This window comes from Vanessa atalanta, chromosome 6, assembly GCF_905147765.1.
Source record: "Vanessa atalanta chromosome 6, ilVanAtal1.2, whole genome shotgun sequence".
Lineage (NCBI taxonomy): Eukaryota > Metazoa > Arthropoda > Insecta > Lepidoptera > Nymphalidae > Vanessa > Vanessa atalanta.
This window is the reverse complement of record NC_061876.1, coordinates 3,070,990-3,094,749: the sequence shown is the minus strand read 5'-3', so window position 1 is coordinate 3,094,749 and position 23,760 is coordinate 3,070,990. Positions and strand designations below refer to the sequence as shown.

Sequence of the window (23,760 nt, the reverse complement as noted above, 5' to 3'; positions counted from 1 at the left end):
TAATTCCCTAACGATGTAACTAACTAATAAAACTAAATATTAATAAATATATATTTTTTTATAAATAAAGTTTTAAATAAATGCTGATGATTATTGAATTTTATTTAAAAAAAAAAACTGTCGATAAGCAAATTTGATTATCTCAAGAAGTTTTTGTTCGTTGGTTGGTTGAACGACAAGTCAGGAGTTTTTTCTTAAACTATACTGTTTGTTATATTTACATACAGTAAAAAATAATTAACATTTGTAGTGAGCGAAACATTATTAGAAATTTAAATTCATCGGAATACGCTTTATTATAAATGACGATTTAGTTTTTTTTTTTCTTCTAATGAACACAATTCAACAATATCTTCTCGCTTATTCGAAGTATCCCAATGTTTACCTCTGCAATTTATAGTATTTTCCGTTTGTAAAATACTTCATAATATTATTTAACGTAATTTTTCTATTTCCCATAGGTAGAACACATACCTATAAGTAAAACCAAGTTTTATAAGGTGCTTGGAAAGTCGTCATAAAATCGTTTTATCGGATAAAGTTGCCGATCAAACTGGAACAAAATTTTTCTAAGATGAATTACTTTTTACAAAGTTAATACTACGCGACTATGAAATTTAAAACTGAAAAGTGAAAACTACGGATTCGAAATAAGGACGGAGCGGCGTAAGGCCTGGCGTAAGTTTATCTAGTAGTATTATATTACGTACAGTACCTACGGATATTAGATACGGTATTGGTATGTTTTTGGGGTTTGACCATAACTTCACGGGCCCAGCATATTAGTAGACACAGAAAAAGTACATTGGGAAAAGTGATAGTCATACTTTTAGCGATAATCTAACAAATTATTTTATTGTACCTATCTATTTAAAATAGTACAATGAGTCTATATGTACCACCAAATAACACAATTGTTGGTAAAATATCAGATATAAGTAATTTGTCAAGGTCACAGTCATGGTTAGCTTGATCCTCGAGCGTTACTTTAAATCCGTTGAGCCCATATCATGAGCATCAAAAATATATATGCACATGACATTGTGTTATAGAATAACGGATGGTACTTAAACAAATTTAAACAAAGAAAACATTATAAAGCAATGAAAAGGAGTCTTTAATCTCTGTTTGCATTGGTATCTAAAATGAATTCAGTTTATTGAGTCATAAAACAACTATGTAACCTGTGCAAATATAGTGCAGTTTTTGCTATTTACCATTTTTACGAAGACAAATGCTATGACTTTATCTTAACTCCATCGATTAGAGATATTATTAACAACTGTTAATATTCTTGAATTCTTGAAATATTATTTACTTACAATGTACCGAAATATCATTTAAATTTAAACCATTGGTTATTTTTCTATTTGACTAAAGACACTAACAAAGAATCCCTATTTTGCTGTCTATGCTAACAAAAAAAGCTTGAAAAGTTTACACCATAGGACACAGGTATAACGCAAAAAGTTCATACAATTTTACACCTTACAACGATTAAATTCTTCTTAAAAAATTAAGACAGTAGATTTAACTAGACACTAAGTGATAAAATATAGCTAATAAACAATATAATATCAATTTTTATTAAATATTATCTAAGCTAATAATTGGCAGTTCATGGTTGTATTTAAATTACTAGTTGCGACAAATATTTGAAATTTCTAATCCTAATTTGAAATAAATACCTTATTGTTTATTATATACGTATGGAGGTACATATCAATATATTTCCTTGGTATTACTTGAATTTTCTCGCTTTCACTGCGCAATTTAGAATACTATACCATACTTTGTTATTCTTTTTAGACAAAATAATATATATTATTTTGTGTTGAAATATAGACTTATCGATAGTGATGCGACACGGACACGACATACGGACGCTATTCGGAAGAAGTAGATTCTATGACGAATATACCATATTATAATTTTTTAATTTTTATTACGAGATGTTATTTTATATTTCCGTGTAAAATGTAAAATCTGTAGTAAGTAAAACTTACTTTTCTATTAAAAATAAAATCCTGTAGTATATATACATATTTAGGTCATAATCTTTGTATCTAAAGTAGGTAGATTGGTACTAAACTAAAAAAAAGTAAACATTTCAAAACTATTATAAATTAGTATTTAGATGTAGGTACTAACATAAAAGGACCAGTGATTTATTTGAATATAAAGTTATGACATAAGCTAGGTACTATAAACCTTATATATACCCAATATATATTTACAGATAATATTGAAAGTGAATCGAAATAGGTCATTTTGATTTGCAATAAACTAAATACAGTGTAGACTGTAGGTAACTGTTATGACTTATGACTTTAGAATAAAGATGACATTAATATCTAGTTTAAAATGTAGATAATCACACAGACAAAAAAATAGTAACATTATGATACATTTTTATGATATATTATTAAAGAAAAAGGTTTCATATGAATATAAAAAGTATAATAATATAGTTATAATAAGTAACTTTAAAAGTTGAATTTGTAAAAAATACCTAGGATATAAAACATACAAAAATTGTGACAATACAAAAAACTCTTGTAGTCTCGTTAAAATAAAGTATAATTATAATAAAATAGAATTCGGGTTAGCGCAGATTTTGCCCATTTGCTGTATTGAGTGAGTCGACCGAAGCAAGCCAAGCCAAAGCCAACATCAAGCTAAGCAGCTGTTCATTGCGTCGCCGCCATTGTTGTTTTTTGTCTCGCTCTCATACTGCTTCCTCCCCCTTCCAAAGCAGGCCAGTCTCGCTCGATTTCCGTACCGTGTGGACGATTGTGTGTGGCGTTAAAATAATTATTATTTATCACGGTCTCATCCTTTGTCCTGAAACATTTAAAACTGGAATCAAAACTTATCTCCGTGCTATCGATAACTGCAAAATAACCCGTTAACGTGTAAATAATCGGTGAAATTGACAGGTGTCCCGTTCATCCGTGTAAAGTGCGTTGAGTGATTCCCGCATAGTCGTTCGAGCATGAATAATAAAGAAGTAACCGGTGATAGCGTCGCGTGTCAACCGGGAGCGGTCTGGTGATCGAGGCACAGTGTCGAGGCCGAGAGGTTGACCGTGTGATGAGTCTGCGGTGACGGCGAGCCGCGGAGCGGTTGGATGGCGGCTGTAAGCGGCCCCGCGCGGCACTCTCGCGTCTCCATGAGTGTGTCCATGCCCCTGATGCAGGGCGGTACGCAGAGCGCGCCGCAGGGCGCCATCCTGGCGGCGGCGGCGCCCTACTATCAGACGCCGGCCATACCGACCGACGTACAGCCCGACCGCCCCATAGGCTACGGCGCCTTTGGTGTCGTATGGTGAGTCATTTTATGTGCCTATACAAATTTACCTCGTGTTATTTTTACTGCCCTTAAGCTGTTTTATATTAGAAAAAAGTCCCATAATGTTATACTAAAAATATTGACCTAACAGTCTTGTTTTAATCTGTTAGTAAACACAACTTCCTCTTAGTAACAACTATTTTATTAGACTTCTCTATTTATATTTTAATATTTTAATTGATATAAGTCATAAAAACATCTAATACAAATATTTATCGAACATAAATAATTGTTTATTCCTGAGTTAATGCAAATTGTTTTCATTTATATTAGTAATTCAAAGTATTAATAAGGCTCTAGATAATATTGTTACTGTTGCAATATTTTTTGTAATTGTTTTGATTTAACCATAACAATGTTATGGAAATTAAAGTTAGCCATTTAAATTGAAACACCCCTGTGTCCGACAAGCCTAAAAATAATAATTCCTTTCAAATGTGATGTAATTGTTTAAGAAGTAAGGGTCATATTATGTATGTATGTGAAAACTTGTGACCCACAGGAATAACATAAGCCATTGTTGTTTTATTACAATGCCCAGAACTATGGACGGCAGTATTAACACACACAATTACTTTTAAGTAATGCACCCATTGAAATAAACTTAACTTCTTTGGGAACACTTACTAAGTTATACGGCCTACATATAATTACAGTTTACAATGTTTCTTTTATTTAAATTTTTAATAAATCACATCAAAAGTAAAAATTAATCTATCTAACATAAATATACATATATAGTTACTACTTTTATTATTTAGGTCTTTATATTTATACTCATAATAATTTTGTTATGAAATGGTTAAGACATGTCAACAATATATTATTATTATGTAATTTGTTCAAAATTGAATGTTACAAATTAAAATAATGTAAAAGTTGTAAATAAAAATGTAAACTAAATATTTTTCATAAATATGGACATTTCTTAATTTTAATGGTTTTATGTCAGTTTTCATTTCATTTAATTGGTAATATTCATGCATTTATTGAACATTCTTCCTTAAGAAAGTCAGATTTCGAAAAAAATCATTATAACCTCGATAAAAAATCTGCTTAAATAATTCTTGTTTATTGTAAAGTTTCTGTACACATACGATATTTTTACTACACTTCAATCCAGCGTTAAAACGCGAGAGAAAGCCCCCTTGAAACAGTTTCAAACTTTTATGCGGTTTTTAATGGTCATCGTAATGTTTTATTGCGAAGACGTTTCCAATTTCGAATTTATTTCAGTGAACTATAACAAAGTTAGCGCGCGAAATAAGTTTACATTTTACAACATGTGCGTCGAGTTAGGAACTTCAGTGTTCCTAATCGGCACTAACTAGTGCCCTCTGTAAACACGTGGCGTTTTGATTTACTCGTCGAAGTGTATTCGATTCACCGTGTAAGACATAAGAGCGGTTTTCAATATTCATGTTTTCTGCAATCGAATGCACATTGCGTCCTCCGAGAGCGACCCGACTTTGGCCGATTCTGCGCTTTATTGCTCCACATTTGTCTCGTTTTTGATTCGCCGGAGCTGCTTTCCGTTGTCGAAATGGTTGCAACGCCTGTTTATAACTTACAATAACGACCTACGATACATAACGTTAAGGTTGCTTTCGTGATATGGAAACTAGCTACGTGTAGTGCATCGTACGGCACCGCGAGGGTTGTTAGGTATGGGTGGATGCTTTGTGTCGACTCGTCCTGCGTAGGTAGGGCCCTTACGGCGCTAGGCGCGTCGATTGTGTGTGAACGACCGCAACGAGGGGAGGTACGCTTGATTATTCCGAGATCGCGTCGATCAGGTCGAGGGCCCTAAAAACCCGACCCTGAGTCTGCGCTCGGAGAAAGAAGGAGTTCTACACTCGTTCGATGAATGCAAATAAGGACTCGTTTTAAATTAACATTTTAACTTATTTAAGACATTCCGGAGTTTTTTTTTTATTCTAAGCCGGTCTTTTTTGCCTTTGTACTTGAGTTGGAGATAACTACTGAGTTTATTGTTTCCAATTGAGTGCCTTACTATTAGTATCTCCGTGGTCTTAGATTATCGTAGTGAGATGCTCACGAATGACAAGATAATCATAACGTTCTCGAAGTGATGTACTAGTTGGGCTTTCGTGAACACCGACATAGAAAGTTAGATCATATATATCTCATTTTTTTTATATTCGTGTTTACGAATAATAATTAATATTTGTTATATTCATTTTGAAAAAATATTATTTTTTCTTTATGATAATGCTATATGATTGTGTCACAATCCTTGAAACTGTGCTATTCCAGACTATAATCTATTTCTGTGCCAGGTTTTCTTCATATCTGTTCAGCCCTACTTTCGTGATTGAGTATTTAAATAAACTTAAATTATTCAGATGTAAAATTTAAATAAATCTAGTCGTATTCGTTTTGTAGATGTATTAACGATGAATTTGTAAGTCATCTCATAAATAGGTTTATAATCAAGTATATATACTAGTTATAGGCTAGGTTTAGATCGTCCAATAAATTAATTACCGCGGGTATGCGAGCTGATTGATCGGGAGCGGTCCGAACCGCGCCCGGGTCGCGCCCGTCTCCGCCCTGCCGTATCTAATTGCGACTCCAAAACTCGATCCATCCCTCTACCTCTGACAAAACGTTTCTGTCTTAGCAAAACTTGGGTAATTCCAATAAAGCTTCATGAGTTTTGTTGAAATCAATTCAATGGAATTTCGAAAGATACAATGGTTTGTCTAAATTCCTCCAATCATTAGTTGAAAAAATTTTTTTAAGCGTTTCAAAATTGCATCAAAAAATGCATGCCTCGATGTAGTGATATAAATCACGTGATCGGTGATCTTATATTAGAAATATAAAGGGTATTTTTTTAAATGTTATAAGATCATAAAAACTCGTTTCTGTTCGTGTGCCAATGACCCACTGTTCTGCAAAAGTTCATATTACGCCAGTTCGTTATACCTGCTTATCTACCTGAGATTTCTTTGACTTCGATATGCATATACCTGAGCATACCGTCAGAACAATACGCGTCTCCGATTGAACCTTGAGATTGTTCTGGGAATAATGTCGATGGGGTTGTAAAGCAGTTTTATCAAAGGTTTACGCGAAGTTAACTTCATTTCCATTGTTAAGATCTTGAGAACTAATTCAATGGTAGTATTCATAATATTTGGTTTGTTTTAACTTGTACTATAAGGCATTGTTGCGAAATATATACTTCAATGTAATAAAACTGTACTTGATTTTTGTTCTATTATTTATAGAACAGATTTTATAATATAATACTTAAAAATATTTCTGTCTGTAATTTCAAAGAGACGCGGTGACGCTAGTTTGAAGGAGTGGATTTTCATGAAACTGCATTCACAGCATATAATATTTTAGTACCAGATATATTATTCTCGTATCTATAAATGTAAAATCCGAGACCGAAACGACAAGAGAAGTAGAACTTTTGTATAGAGCCATATAATACATACAGTCTGATCGCATAGAAAATTCAACCATTATTAAACAAATACGTCACCTTGATGTCGTTGCTGATTAAAAATGAGAAATGGATTGAAAATTATATAATATAATACTTTTTACGCGTTCTTATATCGTACGTGAACTAAGATTATTTTGTTTGTTTAAATTGGAACCCGATTACAATCTCAACTAAACCAGGGATAATATCCTCAAATACACAACCATTAAGGAGGTGTACAGTAATATACATACGCACCGAAGAATTAAATATATAAAGATAAATTCGTACTTTAATTTAATCCATTATTATCATCATCGTCGTGCTTGACTCTCCGAAAATTTCCGTAATAAACGACTTCAGAAGCTCGTCAGCGGCTGAGTCAATGATGTCGTGTGGATGTTACATTTTATTTTCAATATTAATGATATAGTAGTGTCCATAAATATTCGAGCTGTGCTGCCTTTAAATGCATTTTTTAATTCTGCTTTTGTTGGTTTTTTTTTTTTATGTAACTATATTCATTCAATTGGATGTATCATTGTAAGCCTATTTTATTTTAAGTTTTCATTGTTTTCACGTTTATATTAATTTCACGCATAAGAACTGATGTTATAGTTAGTAAGAAGTCCGGGCTACTGGTACAGGTTTATTTTTATAATGTTCTAGGAGATTGTCAATCTTGTACGTTAGAATGTAAGTAATAAATGAATAAGCTTATTATTATTATTAAACCTTAACCAGAATAAACTTGATACTCGATATTAGAACGTTTCTTGTGATTCAGAAATTATGTGAGAAATTTTAAGAAATGTTGTTTTTTTTTTATGCTTGAGACCAAGTCCTTTCATTAGTTATATGAAGAAAATTGTTATTCAGTTTAGTCGCGGTAAGTTTCCTGTTAGTAATTTCGATTGAAACCCTTTGTACAGTTGTTGACACTCGCGTGAAGGTTTTTGTCATAGTATCATAAACGCACAATATGTAGCACACGAGTAGTATTAGCTAATTTTTTATCAAAACAATTTCTAGAGCCATTAAAAACACAAAATATTTAGGGCAAACCAAAATAGATTTACAACAATGTCAATTTTAATTTATGTCGGTGTTGCCATTAAATATTAAATTATAATGAGCCACGCTTCGGTACCTACTCTTTGCTGATAATTTATAATTTAATTTAATTGCTCGTTAATACATGCCACAATATTAATTTTGATAAGCTATTGAATGTTTGATAATGTAAATCTTAAAAAAATATTACTCCTCGAATTATATTTTATAATATTTGCTCTGTTAGCGAATCAAATGCATTAAATATTTCACAGCCAAACAACAAATCAAATCCAATGTAATTTAAAAGAATAAAATGTATACATACTTAGGTAAAGGTATAATATAAGATTAGATTATAATACTAATCGACGCCCGCGGCTTCGTTCGCGTTAGTTGGCAGGTATTAGGCAAAAAAGCCTATATACTTCCTTGGAGTTCAAGCTTGCTTCATACCAAATCTCATTAAATACGGTTCAGTGTTATGGCAGTGTAAGAGCAACAGACAGTCAGACATAGTTTTTTCCTCATTTATAATATTAGTATTAGATTATTTTAACTAAATATTTTTGGTTCGCTCTCTCTCACTTTGCTTATCTAGTATACTATTTTTTATCAATATTTTATAAGATTTTGCTTCGTCTTACTTTAATACGTAAGCTCTGATCATATAAATTGCAGGAGCACACGTTGCAAATGTACTTTATTTTATTTTTTTTCTACAAATGTTTAATTGTTTAAGTGTAACTACAGGCACAAGGGATGTAACATCTTAGTTCCCAAGGTTGGAGGCGCATTGTTGGTGTAAGGAATGGTTAATATTACTCACACAGCCATTGCATCGAGTTTCTTGCCGTTTCTTCTCGCTGGAGGTCGCTTTCCGAAACGGTGGTAGTATTTTAATACTGACGATTCAAAAACGCTACGCTGTGAAGCTTACTTGAATAAAATTGATTTGATTGGATTGTCTATTGGCGGTGGTGACCACTTATCATAAGGTGGCCCATTTGCTCGTCCGCCTACCGATATCATAAAAAAAAGTATCTTTTAATGAAAATTCTTATACAAATAAATAAATTGTTTTTAATTATTTATTATTTCCCAAGCTGTGTTTTTTAATTCTTCATCTATTCCGTGACAAGGTCATTATCCTCCAGTTTCTGAAACACTGATCAAAGTAAAATAAAGCAATTAAATCTGAATGGTTATTGGTCGGTGGCAGACGATGACGTACTAGGCGACCAATGAGCGCTCAGATTAGAACCAAATTCGATAATCTGACTTTGATCAAGGTTTACAAATTAGAGGTTAGTTGCTCTTAGGATATCGTAATGTCAACAAAATATGACGTGTTTGCTACAGATATATAAAACATAACAAGACGATTACGATAAAGCTTCATTCGAAACGTCTATTTACTATTTAATACTTTTATCTTGTCCCCGTTTCTTCTTAATAAATAAAACTAAATAAACTTAACTGTAAAATTGTATAAAATAATCTACATAGTTTATATTGAATTTTCACTCTGTAAGTAAGCTCCAAGGTTTCGATTATTAAAACCGACTGTAAATTTAGTATAATCTATTCCAACTATAAAAGGAGAAAAACCAAATAAACGACATTTAACAGCAATTTGACGCGATATTATTGGTCTAGAGCTTGATTAATCTATGATACTACACTATGGATTTGCGAAAAATTGCGTTTTGTTTTTGAACGACGACATCGGCTATCGGACTATTGGAAGTAAAATTAATATGGAAATAAGTAGTTAAGTGTAATAGTGTTGTTTAATAATTAAAGATAAATTAATCGTAAACGGTTGTAGTACACAATATAGCCGATGTATTAGAAAATCGCATGAAATACGTAAAACTAAGGTGTGTTTATCTTTATTCCTATTTTGATTGGAATAGGTTACAATTATTATTTAATTACTGATTAAATATTAACCGTATTTATTTACAATAATATAATAAGTAAATTTTAAACGAAAATCAACGAATACTAACTAAACACTACTATTTAAATGTTTTATGATTTCTTACGTCCTAACTACTGATCCTTCATGAAGTTAATATGGAAGATATTATTTTTCTTATGGTTAAAATGTAAATATAAATGTTATATATTGTATCAATATGATCTTCTTTTTGTTTTAATTTATTATTGTTTTTCACTCAATTATTTAACTTTAATATGTTTTAGTATCATATCCAGGATATGTTTACTCATAATTGATTACACAACATTTAGCTATTTTAATGAATTAAGCTTTTTTTCCTTATGTTTGGTGTGAGTGATTAATAGGAAACCCAGTAATAAATGAATAAATTATATTTATATGTATGTATTAACATTGACATCTCGACATCATCTTTAAATCTAAATAAAAGCAATATATATATATCATATATAATAGACTTAAAATTATCTGCGGTACTTAATAATTGAAACGAATATCTTACCGCGGGCAAGATTTAGTGCAATAGTGGAATTAGAAATAGTAATAAATTATACTATTTATTTGTGCCGAATACCTAAAGATTATTTTTCGGGCGAGGTTTTGTATGTGCTTATCAAACGTACGGAATATCAAACGGGAGAGTGCAGAGATAACGGCTCGTTCTGCCATCGCTTTGGTTACTTAAGCAGGTCATGGGAACCGCCACCTTAGCCATTACATGACGTGACATAATTTAACTAGGCCACCGAAACACGAATTTTCAACCTTATCTCTAACCCATAAGCACTTTAATAGCTTATAATGCTACGTAAAAATGGTTTGAACCACCTAATTAACACACTTACGAGGTCGTTGTACTTAGGTATACATAACTTAGTTATTGGATCACATATTTACAATAAAAGTTAAGAAAATTAATTTATTTCTATTACAACAGTGTAAAAAATATTAAATTTCACAAGTACCTTATATGTACTTACGATATTTTTTTTATTTAAAACTAAAGAAATGTTTTTTGACAAATACATAACCGACTTCAATGAAAATGCGGTGATTTGCTGGTATTTATTGAAGAGTTCCCTAATTTGTATCAGAAACCCAATATCAGATCAGAATTTTGCAAATACGAACATTCATATCGAGAACCATATTTTCGAAGTCAAATAAAAATATAATAGATATGTTATTTTTATTAAACTGTATGAAATAACTATTTAAATACAAACCGAGGATATAAACTGTCATTAATAATACTCAAAGATAATGTTTCTTAATGAAAACAGTAATAGCCCTAATTCAAGACACCGACATCGCGAAATTCGTGTTAATATAGTATACAAATATTTCGTTTTAGACCGAACATCTTTATAATAGAATTTAGTTAACGTTGGTGTAAAATTCGCGTTAGTAAATTGGCCATTAATCATGTCTTTTCGCGTCGTCACCAAACGCTAATTGGTGTCTTGTGAAAGGAGATATTCGCAGATATCGGATTAGACTTAAAATCTCTCAAGCTACAAATTAGTTGTCATGCTATTTGTTAAGTGAAAATACTAACACGTTATATTATTCTTATTACGTATAGATTTGGTGGAATATTCGTTTTCCATTTTTTTTCTTATTCGTTTATAGTACTGGCTCACTTTCCTAATGGGCATTCAAGGTTTTTTTTTTTGTTGTATTATTGTAGTGTATTACATTAAAATAAAAACAAATATCACATTTTAAAGTCGATAAGATTTACGCTTAGTAATTTGCTCGATACATATTTCGTTTTTCGATCAAATTACAAAGTAAAATTACAGTATTATTATTAATGTTCAAAACGATCAATAATTAGATAATATTATTTAAAAAAACGACCTAACGATTAATTAATACATTATTGCTTATACACAAGATTTTTGATACATGTTATCTAGAAATTGTTGTGTTTTCGCGATTAAACAAAATATTTTCTTATTGAATACATTAAAATGTAAATGTAGGTATGTTTTTTAAATCATTCAATTTATCAACTACTTCTTAAAGTCAAAGTTCTATATTAGAAGAATTAGTCTCTACTAATCCTTCTAATAGGACTCTTCCTAATAGAAATGAGAAATAAACAAAATACATTAAATAATGCTTAAAATATAAAAAAACGACATTCTTAACTTTTTTATAATGCTGTCTCTCTCTGTATTATGAAAGGATTCTAACGACATCCCAAACATCAAAATCTATTCAAGTATTTCAATAGATATAGTGGAATAAACAAAACTGACATACATAAATCCTTTAATCATTATACTTACTGTTTGCATGCGCAATTCAAAATGAATAAAATATAGTATACAAGATTATATTGTCACCAGTAGCGAAAGTGTGTGCAAAATTTCAGCTCAATCGGTTGAGGGGAACTGGTTTAAAATTCACTTGCAAGATATGACCCAGACATTCGAAGGTGAAGTTAAATTAAATATTCGTACTTCTCGACACAGCATTATTACATATATTTAATTGGTTTTTGTGACAATTATTAGTAATAATAATAATTGTTACAATTTATAATTTTGTCTAGTTTTATTTGTGTGTACGATAATATACTAACAGGGTCAGGATTGAAACAGCACCTTGGCGGCCCGTTTACCGTGGCTTTGAGTATTATATCACATTGCAGCACTCATATTTTTTAATTTCTGGTAAGAGGAGGTTATCAAAAGCAGTCGATGAATGAGTTCCTGTAATTAAAACACTTATTAATTTCTAGTCGAACGAATATACTCAAATATAATCATTCAGTCTGTTAATGTACAGATTTGAACAGGTTAATTATAATACTCATGCATAATTTATCCAAGCACATAATATATATGTTGGCTGTATGTTGTATATTATTGGTAGGTATTCAAGTGGAACGCTTCCTGGTCAACAGCTGCTTAGGATCGATTAACAATGGTTCATCGAATATCTAATATGCCATAGATCACCAGAACCGCAAAATCGGCAGTCGATGTTGATGAAGGTGATATTATGTTGACCTAGTCTATGTAATTTGCGTAATGCATTTGCGCCAGACAAACGATTTAGTGAATACCATGGATTAAACTTACTGATGTAACGAACTGCCCTTTATGAAATTGTCACCGACCCACACAACTACGCGAAGAGTTTCGTATTGGTTGATTTTGTTTATTATGTAATGTTTACGTCAGTCTATCAATTGTGATTCGGAAGTGCTTGTCAAAGCCTATTTTTTATTATTATTCCTTTTAGTTTTTTATTTAAAAGAACCAAATCCTATCATGTTCCTGAAATCAGACGTAAATGTTTTTTTTGTGTGTAGGCTACATTTTCAAATCATATACTAATGAGTACAACTGGAAGTCATGTCATTGTGGTGCCGTATCTGGGAGATGCGCCTTCTAAAGTAGGACTGGCATTCATCTTAGTATGTCGAGATACGTTCCACTTTACGGTACTCTGTCAAGGTCAGTGGACTAACAGTCGTATTCGAAATTATATAAAAGGAATCAATACAAAAAAAATATAGGTTTGAAATATTTTACGCCAAAAAAAAAAATTAAAGCGGTTCAGCTTCTTATCTTTACTTGTTAGAAAAACCTTCGCCTTAAAAATTAACCATTATTATAAAAGCAATAATACTACATCAGCTATGTAGCCCGGTACTGACAGATATGTCCCGAGATCTGGTGAGAATTCATGAAGCTCCATTCTAAAGCCTATAACGTCCAAAAGCGTGCGTAACTCGCGCGTCGCTCACATGCCATTGACATTCGGCACGGATTCGCGTACGATGGAAATAGCTTTCGTTTAAAATTGACGAATTTTATTTAGCCGTTTATTCTGATCACTATTTTTATTACTCGACATCCGCAAAGAGGAACACGTTGTGTGTAAATAAATACCGTTTAACGAGGTCATTCGACTTTGACATCGTGATGTACAGCGTTTAATTTAGGCGACTAAACAGATCGTGAATGAAACAAAGAAAAATAATCTGGGTAACGTAATTCAAACAAAAATTGTATCAAGAAAGTGTATAATAATATGATTAATGGAAAATCTTTCAAAAGAAAACAGCTAAGAATTTTGTCGATCGAGGAAAACGCGATGCTGTCCTTCCTATCAAGGATAATGATAAATAAATAAACACGATATTGTCAGACAAAGGAACAGAATTGAACAGGCTTTTATTATTACGTTTTCCAACGACCTTAAAATGGCTATATGAGAAATTTAATTCAGTAAATGATTTAAACCGCTCAAAGTAATATAATTAACAAATACTTGTGTTCCAAATTAATAATGATGTGACGATATGAAACATAATATTTTCAGTGTGAACTTGATTTTTCCCATTGACCTTATTTCTGACTTGTACAACATAACTTTATTTAAAGTTTAAGCAGAATAAATAGAATTGCAAACATATTTTTCTTTCTTAAGAATACTTGAAGGTTATAAACATTTTATAATATTGGAAATAAGTTAACTTCAGAAAAGTTTAATTGTATTGTATAAACATGGTTTGTTCGCGACGTAAAAGAATTTGTAGCGGACGTAGAATTATTCGTTTTCCGTCATTTTGTTTCCGTTAAGGCACAAGGTTTGCTACTAGCTTATACTTTCTTGTTTGCTTGTGTCAAATAAGTTGCCTTAAAGCAATTACTTTATCGTAGTATCAGGCTGTAAATGTCCTGTGTCTGTGGGGGTAATAGAACTTATTCCACAACGGTGATAAAAATCGCGTGGTTATCATATTTTTTTTCTATTTCCCTGAACTTGATGAGTTAGAAGCAGATATTATACATGTCAAAGTCAAAAATCTGTATTCAATATAGAAATGTAATACTTGATTATTGATAGACAAAAATCTCAGTGGTAGGTTCGGAAACTATTGCATTGACAAATACATGAAAATTCAATGGTGCTTGGCCGGATTTGAACCCATTATGTTCTGTTAAGAATTAAGATCGGTGTTGTCTATACGTTGTCCCAATATAGTTCCTTATAAAAAATATTATTTTAACCTCTTCTATATAAATCGGACGAGCCGTTCGTTATAAAATATTTCTATATATTTTTAAACTTGAAGGAATACGAGGAAGGATGGCAGCAATATCCTTGTCGTCCTCGACGTATTGTCGCTCGAGTATGCCCATATCTGTCACTCTACACCACGACCTTAGGTCATCTATCTCATAAAATGTAGGAAGGTTGTGAAACGTGATCTCCAACTGGCTTATTATTAGCTTACGCATGTGCCAGCACGCAGTACAAAGTTCATAAAAGTTATTTAATCAGTACTGATCTAATCTTTGTTCTGCTTCTCATCATGCGAAAGTGAGTTTGTGACGTTTTCACGTCTTAACTACTGAAGTCATGTAATTTTACGTTAAACGTTATCAGGGGTACCGAAAATTACAAAATGTACCCGTTCTGATCATTGGCAGAGCGGCCGGAAATCATTATATTCTAGTACTAGTGTTTTTTTTAGATATACATAAATAATAACATATATTTTTACAGATCACTGTAGTATATTTAGAACTTAAAGCGTTTATAATAAGTTAAAATATATTTAGTGCAATAACGTAATGTTTACTTTAATTTACATAATGTTTGCTTATCTCCAATTCATAAAAACAATTATAAGTTAAAACCAAATTATAAAGAGCATTATATATAGGTAGATAGATCGAGCTGAGACTCAATTGTCGTAAGTTTATTTTCGAACTATTGTCACATTACTTTATTTTAATGCTAAATTAAATTTATACATGCTCTTAAATTATTCGTCTTTTTCGTTTGTTGAAAGAAAATATCATGAAAGTACCAAGATTTCTTAAAACAAATCCTGATTTATTATAACCACAAACCTGCAGTGGAGCAGCTTAATCCAATAACACCAATAAGCGCAGACTCATTAACTGTAAAGAGAATTTTGCTCAGCAGTGGAACATTTACAGGTCAAAATAAGTTGGTTTCGAAATGAACTTCTTTGGGTCCTTTATGTTAAAGTTTTAAGTTAAATTGCGTGCAACATAATTAATGCTTGATGTGCCTGTTCTTATTATATAATGTAATGTATGATATATCCGTACCAAAAAGTTCCCAAATATCCTTATCATATCCCCAACTATCGATTAGTCCCCCGCCCCTGCGTAACGCAACCCGCATACAGACACCCCCCTTCCCTCCCGATACCATCAATCACTTCCTAATCGAGTTTATGATCGTTTGAGTGCCGCTCGTACACGTACATAGCTTGACCTTTGCTCACCGAATGTGCGAATATCTTGATGCTGTATTGGTAATTAAATGTTTTAAGTTATATTGAGTTTTGTTACTTATTTTTTTATTTATTAATATTAGAATGATTTGTTAGTATTATTTGCATAAAATCATCAATCATATACGAAATCCATTAACAAAAAAAATGGCAATTTTGAAATATGGCGAAATCTGTTAAAGCACATTGCATTGGCTTTCATTTAACATTTAAATATCATTTATTCATTCAAAAGTCACGCGTGATTAAACTGAAATTTAGTCTTCGGTTTTTGTTATTGTATTCAATGAGGCAATTAATACTTGTATAATAAAATTTACCGGCTTAAATCGATCTCGAACACAACGATAATGTTTAATGGTTGTTGTAAATTCGTTTAAAAATTCTAAACAAACGCCGGTTTTAAGTCTTATCAAATATATCGATATCAAGTTTTGATGTTTATGTAGGAAATTCTACAGTAACTTTGATGTGAGATTGTGAATGCTACATAAGAATTTTATGTAATGCTCATTTATAACCCTGTTGATTTTTTAATACATAATAGTTTACTAGTCATATGAGGTCAAGAGAGGAGACACGTAATTGAGAAAGTGATGAGCATAGAGGGAGGGAGGGTAAGAGGACGACCTAAGAAGACATGGATGGAATGTGTTAGAAGGGATATAAAAGGGATTGATGTGAACGATCATATGACATAAAATAGAGGAGAATGGGAGGAAAAGACATGCTGCGCCGATCCGAAATTATTTGGGGCAGGGAAACAATGAATTGTTTAATAGGTCATAATTATTTCCCAAGAGATCTATATTCAGGTGACCTCAAAAATACTTCAAAGTCTTCCAGTGATAAATAAGTTTTTTTTTTTTATTTAGCATGGCTGCGGTAAATCGTAGCAATGACTGTGATTTGATATTTCCCCTTTTCTTGATTGTGCTAGTAAAAATAACAACTTTTTATTTATAATAACGATAATAATAAATAGGTTCTGATAATCAATTGTAACTGATAGAACGAACCTAACAAAATAAATACCCAAAGTTTTTTAGATACGGTCGTTAAACCTTAAAATAACGCGAACGGGAAACGTTTGATTATTATTTCTTTGTTTCTAAATTCACTTTTCGTGATAACGGTGTTCAATATTTTGTTCACGACCTAATAAACAACCATACCATTTCAATTCGGCTGTACTATTAAACTGCGAATTTAGTAAAAACAGACGACGAACTAACATACATTTCATCAAATTTATTTGAAACTGTTAAATTTATATGTTTGTTATCACACGAAAAGTTCAAAGTAAAAAATATCAGTAATATCTAATATTATTTGTAAATTTTAAATAGTCCAGTCTGAAGCACCCTGTTCGCTTTAAAACCCACCTATCTGACGGTATATAAAAACACCTCGCAATTTTGTATTCGAAATACGTTTCCAAGTTTCCGTTTTACATGGGCATGGCATATGAAAACGATTTACACAATGTCAAATCTACCTGCGTCGCGAAACTCGACCCAGCGGGACCCGGCCCGACCAGTTCCTAGCTCCTCGCTAATATCTAACTGTACCTACCTGGGTTGTTTTGTGTATCCTTCGCACATTCTATGCCAGTCTAATGAAAGGAGATTCCTCTTCAAAATTTTTTCTCCGACAAATCTAGTAATGGTATAATAAATTACGTCATTTGATTCATTTAGACCTTTTATATCTGGAGATACTGTTTTAATAGCGTTGTTTCGATAATTACAATTAACTATACTTAAAAGTCTCCCGAATATATTCCCTGAGAGTTTCAAGTAAATATGTATAACAAAACATTTACTTACCAAACAAATTATGGAAATGTATTGGTCATGAGCCATAGATAATCGGAGATTATTGGCACAGAAATCACCCATAGTGGCATTGTACTAAACATCAATTTCTGTTAATTCTGAACTAATTGAACCCTAATTCTAGGTCTAGGCAAACGGTTATTTGTGTTTAAGCTTAGGTCAAAGGGTCTTAATAAAATCAATTTAATTCAAAATACTGAAAAATCTGATTGAAATATTTTATATATCAGCTGTGCCCAGGGCTTAACTCGGGATGTATGGAACTTATGCATAAAGGATCTTAATGTTAAAAGAATCATTAACATCGGTTCAGAACGGCCGGAGTTTATAGAAACAAACAAATCATTCCACCTTGTAATATTTATATACATTATGCTAAATTAAATCGATTAATGAATACCTACCGAATATAATCGGTCATCGACCCATTGTAGTAAGACTACTAAGCTCTAAGCATACTGTTATTGGTGCTTGTTCGGGTAAAAATGAGTCTAAACTATATAAAGAGAAAAATAAAAAAAACCTAGACATTCAAACGACAATATTTTATTTATCACATTATACTGAAATCTATCAGCTTACGAATACATTTTGAATTATATTCGGTCATCGACTTATTGTAGTAAGTCTTCACTTCGACGGTCTTAATCCAATTATTATATTTCTTGGATATGCGGTTTCAGTGGCAGATTTCACTAAAACCATAACGAAATATAATTACTTAAGTAATTGCTTAGTGACGTGTCTCCTGTGTTTCAGGGCAGCCTCAATATTGTAATTCCATTAATTTAATTATATTCGAAATTTCGACGACTCAAATGTTTTATATTCTTAGACCAACATTATTTTAGCATTGTTATTTAGTGCCATGTTGTTTGAACAGGTTCCCTGTCCAAATAGCTGAAACAATAAGCTTGAAACATCTTTTATAAAAATGACAGGGTAAGGGTTAAGTTATAAGTTATAATGGGATATTTATATCAACAATTATTTATAGCTCATTCTTAATATTTGGAAACTCTGATAGAAATTCACTATGAAAAAACTTTTTGTCCAACACTGCTTTCAGAATGGTATATCGATAGTGATTTATTAAAAGGCTGAAGATTTGTGTTACCATAAGTGGTAGCATGGTTCGAGGCAAGTTACACAAGTATGAATAGAACGTATCGCCAATTCTCGTTTCTCTGTTCAGCGTATAACTTCCAAGTCAGCGAAGCTTGGAAACTGGATGGAAGCAACGATAACTTCATCAAACGCAACACTATGTAATGAGAGTAAAGGCGAACGAGCGTTCATTGAACTGTAAACAGTGGTTTCTTCTTTAGTGAAAGAAAAAACATCGTAAAATGTAAGCGAAAGCGAATCTGTCAGGTGACAAAATTTTATGTTATGAATTTGTCCCATTTATTCTGGTCATTACTCGATCCAACGTGATTTGCTCTTCCATTCCTCTCTTATGTTCTTGACACATATCCTCAAATGTGTCACCTCTTACACAATTTATCCATATAGTTTACGCTTTTCCGTTTGCATTATAACCATCTTCATTGATACCCAACGCTTGTCATTACATGTCTACATCATGATAATCGTTTTTTTTTTACTTACTCATTTCGTATTTCATCCCTTCATCACACCACACATTCATCTCAACTGAACTCATTTGCCTTTCATGTGTTGTCTAATGGACCAAAACTTCGACCCATACACGACAATAATCTGGTAATCGTTTTATATTTTTTCCCTGTATCTGGTGATGAATCCCTGAGACCTGTCACTATTTTGTCTAGTATGACCTTTTTTATGTTAGTTACGTTACAGTCTGTTTCACCATCGTTCTCTAACATTAAACCTAGTCACCAAAAGTCATGTAAACTAATACCATTTCTTTCGATTGATATAATTGTTTTATAGCTCAAACGTATAATGTATTCAGCTGAAGCTGAAGAGTTGAACTCGCTTGGGTTAAAAACTATCAGCCCAGTTTTGGTAACATTTTTGCATTAGATAGTCGGCTGATTAGGGGAGCTTATAGTTTATGTATACCTCTAAGCAGAGACGTTAGTTACGTCTCTGCTTAGAGGTATACACAAATGTGAAACTTGATCCAACAGTCATGCTTACACAAAATCCAACAATTTTATAAATATCTACAAACATTGTAATATATAGATATTATAAAGATTTTAACATGGTTAATAATTAACCAATTCGTTTCAAATCAGCATATTCCATTTTTTAAGTAAACCTTATTTCCACGGACTTTTCCATACAGTTGACGTCTAGCAGCGAGGGTTCGAAATTCTTAATTTAACTGCAACGCGTCGCGCCGGAGATGCAGCCGGGATGGGCTTCCCGCCTGTGATTGCATTCGTACCGCCTTGCGCATTGCCTCTCGTGAATCGTGACTCCGAATTAACACGCCGTCTTATAGATACGACCAGCTCAGCTGCAAATATAACTATCAATTTCAAGCAGCGTAAATTGTATGTTGGGATTAAGTAAATTGATATGGTATACAGTTGTATATCTATTTATACCTAAATTCGTAACAATATCATTGCTGTAGGTATTAATTGTTATACTAATCTTATGTTAATGTAATAATCCTTCGTTTTATTAAAAACGGACAAGCTCTCCATCGGCTTCGTACTTCGAGAAGAATGATATAGGTATAAACAAATATTATGATATAATTGGACTCACGCGATCTTAACATTTTCCCCGAGAGGAGAGAAAGGGACGTGAAGACCAAAAGCCCAGTTTTGGGATATTTACAGGGCTAATATTTTTTACTGTTGTAAAATGTCATTAAAAATATTAACTCGGATTTATGTATACAAAAAAAGTTACACGAGGCCAATTCGAAATGTCCCTTATTGTTTAGCCAGCGACCGCCATAAACGACTTGTTACCAAATTTAATCTGAAATTAGTATAAATTTGTTAAAAATAATAATAATATTAATCGATCGTTTCGTTATTTAAACTAAAAATGAAAATAATAAAATATTTTCCGAATTAAATTAAAAAATAATTTAAAACGTAAAGTAGTAAAAACCAATGCATCATGCGCTGGGAAAGACGTTGAGAATACGACACGTTTATTTGGTCTTAAATCGGTTTTCGTCACGTATTTCGATTCGAATTATATTTTCCCACCATAATTATGAGTCTTATTAACAACAGTATCTTGGGTAACTTTATCAATCGTTATTTCTATTAATTTATGGGTTATGAATAAGTAAGCTTGGTATGTAAAATATTTATTTATGTTCGGTTAAATATTCAAAATCAAAATATACTTTATTCAAGGAGGCTTTTACCTTTTTTTAATTAAAGCTACCATCGGTTCGAAATGTAGATTCCGAGAAGAATCGACAAGAAAGTCAATAGTTACTTTTTTTCCAATATTTAAAATAAAAAGTGATGTTAGTTAAATACAATTAAATATGTATGTATACAACATATCCTGCCTGGAAGTCAACAAGTATTAGTTCAAAGCCTTTTTTTATTACATGCAAAATTCTAATATTGATTTATTTGTTTTCAGGTAAGCTGAGATATGACTATATTTATCGACATTGTCGTAAGTTATCCTAGAATAGTTCTATTAATACTATCAAATATGTTCGATCAAGAAAATGTTGGTCTAATAATAAACACATTTCTATATTCCTTTTTACTATATCAAATAACAATATGTTTTTATAACGCGATAATTTGGTAGAAGCAGGTGTTTAATTAATTGTTGTATTAGCTCAAGCGGGCCGACAGGCCTGTAATTACCTCCATAGAGCGCGGCGTTATTCCGGACGGTTTTACAGCCACGAGTATTCTTTGTAATTGACTAAAATTTTCAAACGAAATAGAATAGTATTTGGAGTTTGAAATTCGAATAAGCGTGTTATAAAGCTTTGTTGGTGCTTCGTTTTATGGCTAGACGGATAATTGCGATTAATTCTATAGTATACACGTACAGTTTCTAAGAATGTTAATGAGCGCATAAATTAATGTTTACCTACATATGAACATCCCGAAACCTTTTACAAAATGTATGGGAAAACTTTAAAACAGCTACACCGCAAGTGAGATTACTTGTTAAAAAAAAAAAAAACTTTTAGACTGATTCCCATCTATCCTAGGGCCAGGACCGTAACCGGCTTGATCCGATCAATTCCGGATCTCAACCAGTGTAGCAGCTATCTCGTTTCTACGGTGTAGGGTTACATCTGACACTCACAAAGGAAACTCGCTCTCACAATGGACCAGATGTAACCCATACTCTGATGCGCAGTTGGGAAAATCTGGACCGTCGCTTTCTTGTGTTCCCTGTTTGTAATGTATTATTATATTACACACTTTGTGTCTATCATAATAAAATCAAAACAAGTATTAGGGATACAATTTCAGTCAACATATCAACAAAAGTTGCTCCTAATGGTTTGCATGTGAATCAATTTAACTGTAGACCTTGGTACAGATAGACGTTGTAAATGACATAGAACTAAAAAACCATTTTTTTAAAGTAATGTAATACTCTCAGCAAAACACATACGTCTATTCTAAAATAAAGTGAAGATCACATAATACTTTCAAGTAAATTTTTTTTTCTAGTGATATCAAAATTTAAATGAATTCAGTTAAAAAGACATTGATCAAACACTAAAAATTAATTTCAACTTTGTTTACTACTTATTCTATGAATACGAACAAAGTTATATTTTCTGTTACATCTCTTTTAGCTGTTGTTTGAAGGAACGACGTAGGTAATGCTGGCAGAATAATCCCATTTACTATTTTATTGCGTATAACCGTCAAACTCACGCCAGAACATTGTAGTTTGGTTATTCTTGCAATTTCATTGCGTGCATTGGAGATCAATTTATAGTATCTCTATTTCTGGCGATTTTATGAAGGGGTTTAAGGTTTATAGGTTTTTTTTTTTCATTCTAATTACAAAACTTAATGTTTTTCTGTTGAAGTACTGTAAATTTTATGATGCGTTTCGTCTCTGTGCGTTTTGTAATTTATATAAGATTTTTTTCTTTTTAATTTTAACAAATAAATTTAAAATAATATGTTCTCTTTGTATATAGGGGTTATAACGATTAACATACACGTAAACTTAATGATATTTTAGAATCAGCTTTTACCACTGTTAACCTAAAAGCGAGCTCCTTGATACCTTTGCGATAAAACGTTATATGGAGCGACATTACCGCTTTGAATGGAAACCATTTCAATAGAAGTGTGATCGTTACGCGTCAAGTGAAGCTTGGTTGCGTGGCAGATGCGACCGGGGTCACCGCACCCGAGACCGACGCAGCTGGAAATTAAACATTCGCTTTTTGTGTTTTCCGTATCAAACCCGCCACCCGACTCCCGACTCCCGCCGTAAGTCCAACCTCCGCTCGCCTAGAACGTGTTCCAAGAAACCGTATTTTCTAACGATGATTGAAATTATATTGACATGCAACTTAATCTCTGTTATGAAATGAACTCATGTTTTTAGTTTTATCTGTAACCGGAGCTGCTGCTTCGTGACTTGGCCCATCTATTCGGTCGGCCGCGTGGTGTAATTTTCTCGTTTGGAGTGGTCATTAGTTCCAAGAGGACAGAGACTTTGTCTGTCGCAGGTCCATTAACTTTGTATTATGTATACCTTTTTAGCCCACTCTAGAATCTCTTTGTCACAAATGTCATTATACTTTAATATTGCGCTAATGGGAGCCGGTTACAAGTAATTTATCGATGGTGTGCATGTAACAGCAGAAAAATATTTT

The 23,760-nt window shown here is 32.2% G+C and overlaps 1 protein-coding gene across 3 annotated transcripts in view; it reads left to right on the top strand.

Annotated features, from left to right (window-relative positions):
• Positions 1-2,788: 2,788 nt before the first annotated feature.
• The window catches only part of LOC125065021 (serine/threonine-protein kinase NLK), a 122,119-nt gene continuing 101,147 nt past the window's right edge, over positions 2,789-23,760 (top strand). For all 3 annotated transcript variants that reach the window (XM_047672430.1, XM_047672431.1, XM_047672429.1), the window contains exon 1: positions 2,789-3,327. In XM_047672430.1, the coding sequence (XP_047528386.1) occupies positions 3,131-3,327 (197 nt within the window). In that variant the 5' untranslated portion in view covers positions 2,789-3,130. The remainder of the gene's footprint in view (positions 3,328-23,760) is intronic.